The 15463-nt window shown below is 43.2% G+C and overlaps 1 protein-coding gene across 2 annotated transcripts in view; it reads right to left on the bottom strand.

Annotated features, from left to right (window-relative positions):
• Positions 1 to 12665: 12665 nt before the first annotated feature.
• LOC119356067 (protein RKD5-like) overlaps positions 12666 to 15463 on the bottom strand; it is a 3578-nt gene continuing 780 nt past the window's right edge. The window contains exons 1-5 of one of the 2 annotated variants that reach the window (XM_037622966.1): positions 15256 to 15413; positions 14898 to 15174; positions 14600 to 14805; positions 13289 to 13512; positions 12666 to 13127 (exon numbers count right to left, since the gene is read on the bottom strand). In XM_037622966.1, the coding sequence (XP_037478863.1) occupies positions 12873 to 13127; positions 13289 to 13512; positions 14600 to 14805; positions 14898 to 15174; positions 15256 to 15325 (1032 nt within the window). In that variant the 5' untranslated portion in view covers positions 15326 to 15413 and the 3' untranslated portion in view covers positions 12666 to 12872. Of the gene's footprint in view, positions 13128 to 13288; positions 13513 to 14599; positions 14806 to 14897; positions 15175 to 15255; positions 15414 to 15463 lie in introns of those variants that run through there. The other variant, XM_037622967.1, reaches the window with a different exon arrangement.

Here is a 15463-nt window from a genome sequence, read left to right as displayed (position 1 = left end):
TGAGTTCATTACAGTACTTGAAGTGGTCTTTTGTTTTCTTTCGCTAACGGAGCTCACGAGTTTTCTACTTTAAGTTTTGTGTTGTGAAGTTTTCAAGTTTTGGGTAAAGATTTGATGGATTATGGAACAAGAAGTGGCAAGAGCCTAAGCTTGGGGATGCCCATGGCACCCCCAATATAATCTAAGGACACCTAAAATCCAAAGCTTGGGGATGCCCCGGAAGGCATCCCCTTTTTCGTCTACTTCTATCGGTAACTTTACTTGGAGCTATATTTTTATTCACCACATGATATGTGTTTTGCTTGGAGCATCTTTTATGATTTGAGTCTTTTCTTATTAGTTTACCACAATCATCCTTGCTGTACACACCTTTTGAGAGAGCCATACATGATTTGGAATTTGATAAAATACTCTATGTGCTTCACTTATATCTTTTGAGCTTTATAGTTTTGCTCTAGTGCTTCACTTATATATTTTAGAGCACGGTGGTGGATTTGTTTTATAGAAACTATTGTTCTCTCATGCTTCACTTAGATTATTTTGAGAGTCTAAATAGCATGGTAATTTGCTTAAAATCCTAATATGCTTGGTATGCAAGATTAATAATAAAACTTTCATATGAGTGTGTTGAATACTAAGAAAAGTTTGATGCTTGATGATTGTTCTGAGATATGGAGGTAATAATATCAAAGTCATGCTAGTTGAGTAGTTGTGAAATTGAGAAATACTTGTGTTGAGGTTTGCAAGTCTCGAAGCATGCACGTATGGTAAACGTTATGCAACAAATTTGAAACATGAGGTGTTATTTCATTGTCTTCCTTATGAGTGGCGGTCGGGGATGAGCGATGGTCTTTTCCTACCAATCTATCCCCCTAGGAGCATGCGCGTAGTGCCGAGGTTTTTGATGACTTGTAGATTTTTGCAATAAGTATGTGAGTTCTTTATGACTAATGTTGAGTCCATGGATTATACGCACTCTCACCCTTCCATCCTTGCTAGCCTCTTCGGTACCGTGCATTGCCCTTTCTCACATTGAGAGTCGGTGCAAACTTCGCCGGTGCATCCAAACCCCGTGATATGATACACTCTTTCACACATAAACCTCCTTATATCTTCCTCAAAACAGCCACCATACCTACCTATTATGGCATTTCCATAGCCATTCCGAGATATATTGCCATGCAACTTTCCATCATTTCGTTCATCATGACACATTCATCATTGTCATATTGCTTAGCATGATCATGTAGTTGACATAGTATTTGTGGCAAAGCCACCGTTCATAATTCTTTCATACATGTCACTCTTGGTTCATTGCATATCCCGGTACACCGCCGGAGGCATTCATATAGAGTCATCTTTGTTCTAGTATCGAGTTGTAATCATTGAGTTGTAAATAAATACAAGTGTGATGATCATCATTATTAGAGCATTGTCCCAAGTGAGGAATAAATAATAAAAAAAGAAAGGCAATAAAAAAGAGAAGGCCCAAAAAAAGGCCCAAAATGAGAGAAAAAGAGAGAAGGGACAATGTTACTATCCTTTTACCACACTTGTGCTTCAAAGTAGCACCATGATCTTCATAGTAGAGAGTCTCTCATGTTATCACTTTCATATACTAGTGGGAATTTTTCATTATAGAACTTGGCTTGTATATTCCAACAATGGGCCTCCTCAAGTGCCCTAGGTCTTCGTGAACAAGCAAGTTGGATGCACACCCACTAGTTTCTTTTGTTGAGCTTTCATACATTTATAGCTCTAGTGCATCCGTTGCATGGAAATCCCTACTCCTTGCATTAACATCAATCGGTGGGCATCTCCATAGCCCATTGATTAGCCTCGTTGATGTGAGACTTTCTCCTTTTTTGTCTTCTCCACATAACCCCCCTTCATTATATTCTATTCCACCCATAGTGCTATGTCCATGGCTCGCGCTCATATATTGCGTGAAAGTTTATAGGTTTGAGATTACTAAAGTATGAAACAATTGCTTGGCTTGTCATCGGGTTTGTGCATGATGAGAGCATTCTTGTGTGACGAAAATGAAACATGACTAAACTATATGATTTTGTAGGGATGAACTTTCTTTGGCCATGTTATTTTGAGAAGACATAATTGCTTAGTTAGTATGCTTGAAGTATTATTATTTTTATGTCAATATGAACTTTTGTCTTGAATCTTTCGGATCTGAATAATCATACCACAATTAAGAAGAATTACATTAAAATTATGCCAAGTAGCACTCCGCATCAAAAATTCTGTTTTTATCATTTACCTACTCGAGGACGAGCAGGAATTAAGCTTCGGGATGCTTGATACGTCTCCAACGTATCTATAATTTTTGATTGCTCCATGCTATATTATCTACTGTTTTAGACATTACTGGGCTTTATTTTCCACTTTTATATTATTTTTGGGACTAACCTATTAACCGGAGGCCCGGCCCAGAATTGCTGTTTTTTGCCTGTTTTAGGGTTTCGAAGAAAAGGAATATCAAACGGAGTACAAATGGAATGAAACCTTCGGAAACGTGATTTTCTCATCAGATAAGATCCAGGAGACTTGGACCCTCCGTCAAGAAAGCCACGAGGTGGTCACGAGGGTAGGGCCCCCCCCTAGGGCGCGCCCCCCTGCCTCGTGGGCCCCTCGAAGCTCCACCGACGTACTTCTTCCTCCTATATATATCCACGTACCCCCAAAAGATCGGGGACGGAGCCAAAAACCTAATTCCACCGCCGCAACTTTCTGTATCCACGAGATCCCATCTTGGGGCCTGTTCCGGAGCTCCGCCGAAGGGGGCATCGATCACGGAGGGCTTCTACATCATCATCCAAGCCCCTTCGATGAAGTGTGAGTAGTTTACTTCAGACCTACGGGTCCATAGATAGTATCTAGATGGCTTCTTCTCTCTTTTTGGATCTCAATACAATGTTCTCCCCTCTCTTGTGGAGATCTATTCGATGTAATCTTCTTTTCGCGGTGTGTTTGTTGAGATCGATGAATTGTGGGTTTATGTTCCTGTCTATCTATGAATAATATTTGAATCTTCTCTGAATTCTTTTATGTATGATTGGTTATCTTTGCAAGTCTCTTCGAATTATCAGTTTGGTTTGGCCTACTAGATTGGTTTTTCTTGCCATGGGAGAAGTGCTTAGCTTTGGGTTCAATCTTGCGGTGTCCTTTCCCAGTGACAGAAGGGGCAGCAAGGCACGTATTGTATTGTTGCCATCGAGGATAACAAGATGGGGTTTTTATCATATTGCATGAAACTATCCCTCTACATCATGTCATCTTGCTTAAGGCGTTACTCTGTTTTTAACTTAATACTCTAGATGCATGCTAGATAGCGGTCGATGAGTGGAGTAATAGTAGTAGATGCAGAATCGTTTCGGTCTACTTGTCTCGGACGTGATGCCTATATACATGATCATACCTAGATATTCTCATAACTATACTCAATTCTGTCAATTGCTCAACAGTAATTTGTTCACCCATCGTAGAATACTTATGCTCTTGGGAGAAGCCACTAGTGAAACCTATGGCCCCCGGGTCTCTTTCTCATTATATCAATCTCCATCACTTTATTATTGCTTTGCTTTTACTTTGCTTTTACTTTTTACTTTGCATCTCTATACCAAAAAATACCAAAAATATTATTTATCATCTCTATCAGATCTCACTTTCGTAAGTGACCATGAAGGGATTGACAACCCCTAAGCGCATTGGTTGCGTTGAGCTATTGTTTTTGTGTAGGTATGAGGGACTCGAGCGTAGCCTCCTACTGGATTGATACCTTGGTTCTCAAAAACTGAGGGAAATACTTACGCTACTTTGATGCATCATCCCTTCCTCTTCGAGGAAATCCAACGCAGTGCTCAAGAGGTAGCAGAGGGTGCCCCGAGGGGGGCACAACCCACCAGGGCGCACCTGGGCCCCCAGGTGCGCCCAGGTGGGTTCTGTCCACCTCGGTGGCCTTCCGCACCCCCTCTTTGCCCTATAAAATCCCAAATATTCCAAAAACCCTCGGGGCTAACCTAGATCAGAAGTTTCGCGATCGCAAGGCTCTGTAGCCACCGAAAACCAATCTAGACCCCGCTCCTACACCCTACCGAAGGGGGGAATCGTCTCCGGTGGCCACCACGATGAGGAGGGAATAGTCCACCCTCGGGACTGAGGGTTCGTACTAGTAGATATGTGTTTAATCTCTCTCTCTCTCGTGCTCTTGAGATATCACAATCTTGATGTATCGTGGGCTTTGTTAATATAGTCAGATCATATGGTGTTTTCCCCTCTCCATCTTGTGATGAATTGAGTTTTTTCCTTTGAGATTTCGTTGTTATCAGATTGAATACTTTTATGGATTTGAGAGCACTTGATATATGTCTTGCATATGAATACTCGTGGTGACAATGGGGTGTCATATTGATTCACTTGATATGTGTTTTGGCACTCAACTCGCGGATTCCCGCGGTGACATTGGGGAAATCTATGCATAGGGGTTGATGCACGTTGTCGTATTTTGTTTCTCTGGTAGAAATCTTGGGGCACTCTTTGAAGTTCTTTGTGTTGGATTGAGTATTATGAATTTTAAATTATTTGGTGTTATTTTAGTACGAACTCTTCGATAGATCGATCAGAAAGAATAGCTTCGAGGTGGTTTCATACCCTACAAATGATTTCTTGTTATGTTCTCCGCTAGATAGGAACTTTGGAGTGATTCTTCGTTGCACTTTGAGGGGTGGTTATATGATCCAATTATATTAGTATTGTTGAGAGATTGCACTAGCAAAAGTACGGACTCTAGGCCTCATTTTCAAGCATTGCAATACCGTTTTTGTGCCCGTTTACTATTTGTTGCCTTGTTGTTTTTATTTATTCAGATTATAAAAATATATTTCTAGCATCAATATTACACTTTTATCACCATCTCTTCGCCGAACTAGTGCACCTATACAATTTGCCATCGTATTGGGTGTGTTGGGGACACAAGAGATTTCTTGTATTTGGTTGCAGTGTTGTTTGAGAGATACCATATTCATCCTACACCTCCCACGGATTGATAAGACTTAGGTCATCCACTTGAGGGAAAATTGCTATTGTCCTACAAAACTCTGCGTATGGAGGCCCAACACGAGTCTACAAGAATAAAGTTGCGTAGTAGACATCAGGTCCCACCGAGTTTGCCTGACCAACTCTCTATATACTTGTTACTGAAATCGGTCTAACCAAGTTGAAGTAATCGGTCAAACCGAGATCAAGTTTTGCCCTCACCCTAGCTCATCGGTCCCACCGAGTTGATCATGTCGGTCCCACCGAAAACCCTAACGTTCACATTTTGAACTGAAGCAGTCTCACCGAGTTCACATATTTGGTCTGACCGAGTTGGCTCTTTTGTGTGTAATGGTTAGATTTTGTGTGGAGGCTATATATACCCCTCCACCCTCATCTCCTTGTGTGAGAGAGCCATCAGAACGTGCCTACACTTCCACCATTCTTTTTCTGAGAGAGAACCACCTACTCATGTGTTGTGACCAAGACATTCCAATTCAACCATAAGAATCTTGATCTCTAGCCTTTCCCAAGTTGCTTTCCACTTAAATCATCTTTCCACCATAGTCAAATATGTGAGAGAGAGTTGAGTGTTGGGAGACTATCATTGGAAGCACAAGATCAAGGAGTTCATCATCAACACACCATCTATTACCTTTTGGAGAGTGGTGTCTTCTAGATTGGTTAGGTGTCACTTGGGAGCCTCTGTCAAGATTGTGGAGTTGAACCAAGGAGTTTGTAAGGGCAAGGAGATGGCCTACTTCGTGAAGATCTACCCAAGTGGGGCAAGTCCTTCGTGGGCGATGGCCATGGTGGGATAGATAAGGTTGCTTCTTCGTGGACCCTTCATGGGTAGAGCCCTCTATGGACTCGCGCAACCGTTACCCTTCGTGGGTTGAAGTCTCCATCAACGTGGATGTATGATAGCACCACTTATCGGAACCATGCCAAAAATCTCCGTGTCTATATTGCGTTTGCCACTCCAAACCCCTCCCTTTACCTTCATGTGCAATGATTTACATTCGGCTGCTATACTCTTAGAATTGCATGTGTAGGTTGATTGCTTGACATGTGCTAAGTTGTTAAAATCTGCCAAGACTTAAAATTGGGAAAATGCTAGATTTTTATTTGGTCAAGTAGTCTAATCACCCCCCCCTATAGACCTACTTTTGATCCTACACCATCGACCTCAACGCCACACCGATGGCCGGTGACTCGTCATCCGGAGTTCCATGAGCGCAAGAAGTTTCCACTGTACCATACAAAGCACGCATGGTTGGGTGTCCATTTCGAAGCATTGGAAGGTGATCCAACAAGAGTGCAACAAGTTTTGTGCCACTCTTGAGAGCATCAAGGCACGCCCCGTGAGTGGCATCGACATGCAAGACATGGTATGCTAGCAAGCGTCCCTCTTTGTGTCATTCCGTTTATGCTTGCATGTCCATGTCCATTTTCATATACATTTGCCAATATGCTTGCATGCAATTCATTTGTAGGCATTCCAAGCTTTGGAGGCATTCAACGTCTAACACGATGGCAAGTCCTTCAACCTCTCGCAGTTCAAGGCGCAATATGCTGCCCTCATGTCGCGTGGGGGGGAAGAAGGCCGTGGAGGAGGTTGGGATGGCGAGAAGCCACGGTCGTCGGGGAAGACCAACTCCAAGAAGGAGGACAAGCGGGACGCGGCGTCAAACGCTGATCGCAACCGTAGAGGACACGATGACCAAGAAAGACTCAAGGGAGGAGAAGAGCCGACAAAACAAGGAAGAACAAATGAACGCCTTCATGGTGATCCAAAGAAGGAGGCTTGAAATGGCGGCGGAGAAGCAAACGAGGTTGCTTGAGATGGAGGCGGAAAAACAAGCCAAGATGCTAGAGATCGAGGCCGCCAATGCCAAGACCAAGGCGAAAGAAGTGTCTCTCGCTATGATGACGGGGGTGGAGATCATGAAGGTGGATCTCAACACCGTGTCACCAAGGAAGAGGCTGTGGTTTGAGCAGATGCATGCCGACATGCTCAAGTTCGACGACGAGTGACCTATGGCGGTGAGCACCATTCTTTTTTGTGTGTCGGCTAGTCTGCTGGCATGACCACGGCCGCGATGGTGTGGTCGAACTCCCGCCCCTTTTGTGTGCCGACCGCTGGCAAGTGCGTCAGCTGAACTGTGTGGTGTTTTTCTGAAGCTGGCATTGTATGTCGGGCTAGCATTGGTGCCGGCATGAACTTCGGACGATGACATGGCCGCTGGCATGATCTATGACCGAGGGCCTTTTCCAAATTTTCCATGCGGACATGAAATGAGTCATGGCTGTTGGACGCAATGCCGACCCAAATCTTAAAGAGGGCAGACGTCGAGCGGGCGGCCAATCCAAACGGATAAAAGGCGGACAAAAGCGTCGTTCGTTTGGGTCGACGCGTTGGAGTTGCTCTAATTGTTCATAATTAAAAAAACAATTGCTCCATACATTCTACTAGATGTCTTGGTATGTTTTTTCTGATCTTTACCTAATAATAAAGCAAATTGGATTTATGATCGTCCGTCATGACATTTTTTAGAAAAGTCCCTCCATTTCAGAGAAGTTAACCCGCAGTCTTGTTTTAAGTTAAAATGAATCGTTTTTTCATATTTTACATAAAAGTCTCTGTGTTTTCTTGAAATCAACTCGTCGTCCGGATTTAAGTCACACCCGAATCATTATTTTACATTTTTCGAACCCCCCTCCCCCCTGATGTTTTAGGTAATTCATCCACGGATTATATTTAAGTCAAACAAATGCTTTTTAAAATCATCCATATCTTTTAAACTATAACTTCGATTTGAACATGTTATATATGAAATTAGATTAGAAAAATATGTAAAATATGAATATGAGATTATTTTTACCTGTTAAATATTTTTAAATATTATTTTGAAATATATTTAAATCAAACAAATGATTTTCTAAATTATTCGTATCTTTTAAACCGTAACTTCGATTTTAACATATTATATATGAAATTTTATTAGAAAAATGTGTGGAATCTAAATATGATGTTAATTTTACCTGTTAAATATTTTTTAAATATTTTTTTGAAAGCAAACTTATAATTTATAGCGCAAGATCCGTCTTTTTTTCGTACCGGCGGCGATCTGGATTGCAAATAAACACCCCACTATAACCATATAAGGAAAAGAAAATATCGATAACTACACATGCATACCTCTGAAAAATGTCGCAGGGGAAAACAACAGATTTATCATCGTGAGAGTGAGAGAGAGAGAGGGAGGAGAGAGGAAGAGAGAGATGTCTTAGGATTAACCATATTCAAACATGTTTTTTGTTGTTTTATGTGAACACCGAGGCCATCACCGACGAGGGTGAGAAGGAAGATAAGCGGCAACACAAATATGATGCCTCGCAAAAACAAAGGAGATGGACATATTGTGATCTTGAGTGATAGTTGTTGGGTTAAGAACGTATGTTATGTTTTCTTTCTCATTGCAACGCACGGGCTCCTTTGATAAAAAGAAGAGGTATTGCAGGGTAATCCTCGACGTTGACTTGCGTTTGATCTGAAGGCTGGGGAGGTGATCGGTTGACCGGCGCCTAGCATAGCACAGGCCTTTACATTTTTGTGCACGCATAAAAGGAAGCAATTACCCGGTTAAGTTCACGATTCATGCATGCTCCGATGGTCCGATCTAGAGCACACTTGAGTGGATCGACGGGTGAGATATGTACTGCCGTGTGTGATGCATGCGCTTGCGTCCTCCTCGCTGACCCGATCAAAAGTCTCCATGCCGCACCGGCACCTACCGTGAGCGAGTCTATCTGAACGGGTGGACTTGCGGTGCCTTGTGTAGTGTCGTGCTTCCCCGGCATTAAAACGCACCAGCTTTTTTTTTTGAGGGGAATTAACTCGGCAACTTTTTTTTTTTGAGGATGCCAACTTTTTTTAGCGTGTCGTCTATGGAAGTGGACGGTCCAAGACTTCTTTTTGGGGTCGCGCTAACTGTCACACGTATGACAGGAAGGGAGACGCATCACACGTCTCTAATGTAAACAGATTGCCACGTCATCGCATGCATGCATGTAGGAATCTTTTTGGATTTTCAGTTTTTAAAATGTTTTATCTCTTAAACGAAAAATCCGACTGAAAACCCGTTTGCACCATTAAATCCCTCGCGATGAGATCTTCGAAACTAGATCTTATGTTGATATGTTTTGATGAAAATTTTTTTGGATTAAAAGTTGCCATATCTATTGCATATGAATTGACATGATGTTTACACTGAAGTTGCCATGATATGTTTCAGCTATTTTCTTCTACATTTAAAAGTAAAATTTGACATTTATAAAACGGGGAATTAAGAAACTAGACTTGCCATGAACCATAAACTAAAATTGCCATGATACATGCACGCAAAATTGCCATGGTTCATACAAAAAATATTTTTTATGGTCAAAGTACTGAAGTTGTCATCATCAAAATACTAAAATTGCCATGATCTACAAACTAAAATTGCCACATGGCAACTTTAGTTTAAGCCCTATGTCAACTGCAGTGTAAACATCGTGGCAACTTCTGACAAAAAAAAAATTCGTCGAAACATATCAACATGGGATCTAATTTTGAAGATCTCATCGAGACGGATTTAATGGTGAAAACGGATTTTTAGTTCGCCTTTTTATTTAGGAGATACAACATTTTTAAGCCGAAAACCAAAAAAATTCTGCTAATGTCATCTATTCATACGTGGCAAAATGAGTGGTGATGGAGGCGTATGGGCGATGTGTAAACGCCCACACGTGTGGGCGTTAACATTTCCGCTTTTTTTTAGAACACAACGGTCCAAGATTCGGAAACACCATTCAAGCTGTTGTTTAGTGGTGTCCCAAAAAAATGATGTCGTTTAATGGGCCCATCGCTGGGACAGATGCATCTGCGTGTTAAAACGGCCGCGGCCGTATCTGCCGAAATCTACTTCCTTCGTTGTGCACCGCGACCAAGACGAAGAGGAAAACGAGAAAACTTATGTCCTTTTCTAATTATATAATAGCATTGCATGCAATGAACTAACCACTGCATGTCATGTTTGGTAGTCTCAAGTCATTGAAAGCATGCACGGCCCACATCTTTTATTGGTTGATATGTCACAAAACAATAAACGAGGAGGGAGTTAATATACCGTGCCTAAGTGTTTTGAAATTATTTGATTTTCGTAAGGTGACTTACACACCTAGACGGAGGGAATAACTAAAGAATACTCTTTGCAAAACTCACTCCCATTATATTGCAATCTGTTAGTTTTTTTCCATATATCTATTTATTCAAAACATTTTATCTTTCAAATGTGCGTCCAAATCTTGAATCATTTTCACCATTTGGTTACTCGCATAGAGATCTTCAAAACTAGATTCCATATTGATAGGTTTTGACAAACTTTTATTTTTAAGAAAAAACCGAACAAAAGCAGACAAAAAAACAAACTGGGAGCATGTTTTTTTTTCATCTCCAAAAAAGGCATGACCGTGCCTCTTCGTGAAAACACAACCATGCCTCTCGCGGAAGCGAAACCATACCTCTCACGGAAGGAAAAATATATATCAAAAAATGCGTTTTATTTTCGTTTTCGAGAGGCATAGTCATACCTCTTTGTGAAAACACAATCGTGCCTGTCGCGGAAGCAAAATCATGCCTCTCACGGAAAGAAAAAAAAAATCAAAAAACACATTTTATTTTCGTTTCCGAGAGGCACGACCGTGCCTCTCACGAAAGCACAAATCGTGCCTCTCGCGGAAGCAAAATCGTGACTCTCATGAAAGAAAAAAACAAAAACATATTTGTTTTCTCCGTTTCCAAGAGGCACGGTTGCGGAAGAAAAAAACAGAAAACACGTTTTTTTTCTTTTACGAGAGGCACAGCCGTGCCTCTGATGAAAGCACAACCGTGCCTCTTCCGGCGAAAAAAAAAACGGAAAACACGTTTTATTTGCGTTTCTGAGAGGCACGGACGTGCCTCTCACAAAAGCACAATTGTGCCTCTCGCGGAAGAAAAAAATTGCCTTTTTTCGTTTCGGAGAGGCATGATCGTGTCTCTCGTCAAAGTAAAACCGTACCTCTCGCGAAAGCAAAAGCACGCCTCTCGCGAAAGAAAGAAAACGTGTTTTTCACGCAAAATATATTTTTATTTTTTTGGGTCCAAAAGCTAAGAAAGACCGGTGGAAAACCAAAAAGTCTAGAAAAATCGAAAAACCCCATTTAAAAAGCTGAAAATGCGTGCAAAAAATTAAAAAATATCTGGAGGGCACGCCTAGAGCACGACACGTGGCGATTTAACGCTCTCAGCCCACTCGCAAGTGATCGTTGGGAGGCTCCCGAAGGAGCGCTCGCCAACTAGTTGCTCTCCGTATTTACGGGTTAAATCGCCTCAAAAATAAATCTTTGGGTTAAAATCCCCACACAAAAAATGTGGGTTAAAATTGTTGCAGTATTGGAGTGCGTCTTGCAGTTTCGGTCTTTCAGTTTCAGCCGTGTTCTAATGCTCCGAAGAACACTCCTCAAACCTAAATTGATTTAGATACTAGAGTGGTTTCATACTTGGATCATGATGAACAAATGTAGTTCCGTTAGGAAATTAACAGGCGAGCGGATTACTCCCTCAGTTTCGACCCAACACTAAAAGTAGCAGGTGCCCAATTCATCGAAACTATTGCAAAGCCAGAGTTAAATGCCATTTGGAAAGCAAAAGTGGAGGCAAAAAAAATCAAATTCTTTGCTTGGCTGCTAGCTCAAAATAGAGAGGATGTGAAGCTCTTCTTCAAAATCTGAGCTGCCATGTCCTCGCCGCTTCGGTCGACTTATTGGCCCTTGTGGTCAGGTCGTCGTGTGTGCCCCGTGTGGGGTTGTATTTAGGTTTTCGCCCAATTTTCCTTCAATTAACCAGTCAACTCTCTTCTTCTTAATCAATGAAAATAACAAAAAAGTTGCCTCGTTTAAAAAAACTAGAGAGGATGTGAATACAACGACACCTGCTCCCTCTGCGATCAAAGGATTGACACTGCACTCATCTGAACTGTTCCTGCCCATTTGCAAAGGAAGTATGGCGGAAGATCATCATCATGCTCCCTAACAGGCCTTTAGCTTTGTAATTCATTTCCTTCTCTCTTTTTGTTTGCCCTAGGGCTTCAGACTTCTCTCTTGTAAATTCCTAATCTATAATGAAAAGGCAGAGCACCCGACATTAGCCCTAAAAGACACTAAAAGTAGCGAATGGCGAATCTTCTCAAAACCTTGAGGTGTTAACGGGACCGGTGGGTGGTTGCGATTATCAGGACGAAACTGGTCAAGAGTTTTCCCGTGAACTTACGGTGGTACAGGTGGGTTTTCGAGCTAGCCACGCCAGTCTGAACATGCATGATGGGCGCTTCTCACCGCGGCTGCCTGGAACTTCCAACTACAAGATTTATAAGACATTTTCGTCTGTAACTCTGAACTTGACAGTGGAGTTCCTTTATCCTCAATGTTCAGACTGAATTCCAGTTAGTTCACCTCAATGTTCATACTGAATTCCACTTAGTTCAGTCTGCCGGAACGGCCAGGGCGCCAACCATCAGGAGACAGGAGGCAACAGATGCACCAGTAATCATCTACTAGTATTATACTATTATCACTTACTGAAACAACACCAAGCATAACTCTGAGACACTGGCGGTAGATAGCTTTGACCATCTCTGGTAATATAACTCTGAGACACCAGCTCCTTGCTGTCCAAAGAATGAGCACTAGTTACACTTACACATGACATGAGAGTCAAGCCTCAGAAAGGATAGCAAAAGAAATCATTGACCGGGCAATCTTTTAGCTCTGTATCTCCTCTTGAAAACGTCCTCCCTGAACAGCTTGGTTTCAGCCATCAGGTCCAGGGCAGGCTTCTGCTGGATGATCTCCTTCTCGCTCTCCAGCAACCGCTTCCGCTTAGCCAGCGCTTGGATCGCCTCCTGCTTCTCCTTCTCCTTCTCCCTCTCCTTCTCCTTCTCCCTCTGCCTGCGAGTCTCCTTCTGCACAACATCTCCATCTGTGTCGTCCATCACAAACTGTAACAATGGACACAAAAAAAGAATGTGTTGTGTTGGTGTCAACAGGTCGGCACTACATGATCCACTGCTGCAGACTACAGCCAAATGTTGCACGGCTATGTTTACGAACAGAGATGAATGATCAAGCAGAGAGGGAGAGAGGGTGCTGCCAGATTTACCTCCAGATCACTAATCAGTGAATCGAGGGACTTGATCTTCCTGTGAGGCCAGCGGGGTATCCCGTATTGCCTGCATTTCTGCTTCAGTATGCTGACTCCGATCTTCAGAGCCCTGGATGCTTCTCTGATTGGAAGATGGAAGTACGGGGCTATGTCAGCTAGAGTGATGCTAGCTATGTGCTGCTTCTTGGCTCTCCGGCGTCTCTCAACATGTGCTGGAAGTTCTGCATCCGACATATGTAGATTGGGATCAGCATACTGAAGACGAAATGAAAAACATCACAGCGATGAAGACAAATGAAACAACACAGGCAGAATAGGACTTCAGATTTCAGAAGGTACGATACTTTTCAAAATTATTGAAATTGTCCATATATACGAGTATTTAAGTTCTTGGCAGGGAGAGCACGAAGTAGTAAGCAACAGAGAACAGACACACAAGAAGTTCCATGAGAAGCAACTGCAAGTCATTCCCTTGAATCATTTTTAGTTGCGGTTATTCAGATGCCAAGAGTCCATCTAATAGCTCAAATATGATTCCAAAATCTGCATGAGATCAACAATTGCCTTAAAAAGTAATATCACAAACAAATAAGTTTCATTTTGTACTTGCTTCACCTCATTTTTAACTTCCTATTTGGTACCAGCAGGATATTTAGACTAAGTTGCAAGCAAGGTATTTGCAGTTTGAAACTTCTGCAAACAAGAAGGTAGGGTTTCAAAGTTGATGCAAAATAGTCGTGTGAAATTTGAAATAGATATGTCCCAATAACATAAACTTAGTTTAATACAGTATTATGTATGACAACATAAGTAAAATTGGTGTCCAAAAAGATCCCATATAAAGGAATCAGTTTGTACACAGTATACACCATGAACTTGTTAAGGCTAGCTATAACCATCTTATCAAATTTATCTAACTGTTATGCATCTGTCAGCCTGAAAAAAAAAATCTGAACATGTGGTATATCCACATAATACTAATCAATTAGCAGATGGCCCATTGTTATTCAGGAACGGAGCTATGTAGCTAGCAATGGTCATGCTAGGTGCATACTAGGATGCATTGGTCTTAAACAATATTCATATTCCTGACTCCCACACCCAAAGCTCTGTTTCAACATCCACACTTTCAACCAACTCATTCTCCTTTGTCAGTATGTAAAGACCAGTCTCTCAGTTTGCCTTGGCCGCACACCCAAACCCCTGATTCAACATCCACCTCACACTAACGACAGTGAGAACAACACTAGTGACAGCATCTACAGTTGTTAGATTTTGCAGGTGAGAATATGGAGGAGACGCAATCACCTTCACCAGATTGGGGATCCTCATCAGAATCAGACCCTGACTCTTCTTTAACTTCGACATCAGAAGTTTTATCCTCTGCTTCCAAACGGGTCGATTTCTCATCCGAATCACGTTTGACGAGCTCCGGGGCCTGTTGAAATTTCTGAAACTGATACACCATGTACAGGTCGTTGTACAGCGAAGGCACGCACACCAGCCCCGGGTTCCTGATGACAAGATAGACAAGAAACGACGCTGTCAGCCCTCAATTCGCAATCAGCCAGCGAGTTGTCACGGGAAGAATCGTGTGTACTACTACCGGAAGGGGCAGAGCATCGGGGGAGGCGTGGGCGGCAGCGGCACGGCGGCGATGGAATCGAAGGCCAGGACGCAGCGCCAGGCGCCCAGCACCTGGCCCTCGCGGTACGCCGGGCGGCCGCGCCACTCGACCGGGAGTATCCGCGGCGCGGCGGCGGGGAGCGGGACCTCGCGGCAGGAGGTGGGGGAGAAGGCGAACTCCCGCTCCACCCACCGGTCCCACGCGCACCTCCCTCCCATCGCGACGACCCTGTACCCGTGCACGCTCCGCACGGCGCCTGCGAAGGAAAAAAAAGCCGTACGTCACACACAAAAACGCCGTGCGACGCGAGCGGGAGGAGAACGATCGAGGGGCCGACCTTGGTGGAGCGTGCTGGCGAAGACGGCGAGCGCGGAGAGGGTGGTGACGGCGGCGGCGGCGGCGTCCATGGAAGCAATCTGGCCTCCGGGGCGGGGGGGGGGGGGAGAGCCGAGATTGGTTGGGTGGGAAACTGGAGGGGGGCGGCGCGCACCGGCGGGAGCGGGGTGAATGAAGCGGGCGGCGACAAGGAGGAAGGTGGGCTGGCC

Source organism: Triticum dicoccoides, chromosome 2A, assembly GCF_002162155.2.
Source record: "Triticum dicoccoides isolate Atlit2015 ecotype Zavitan chromosome 2A, WEW_v2.0, whole genome shotgun sequence".
Classification (NCBI taxonomy): Eukaryota; Viridiplantae; Streptophyta; class Magnoliopsida; order Poales; family Poaceae; genus Triticum; species Triticum dicoccoides.
Note: the sequence above shows the minus strand (reverse complement) of the source record. Positions and strands in the feature narration are given on the sequence as shown.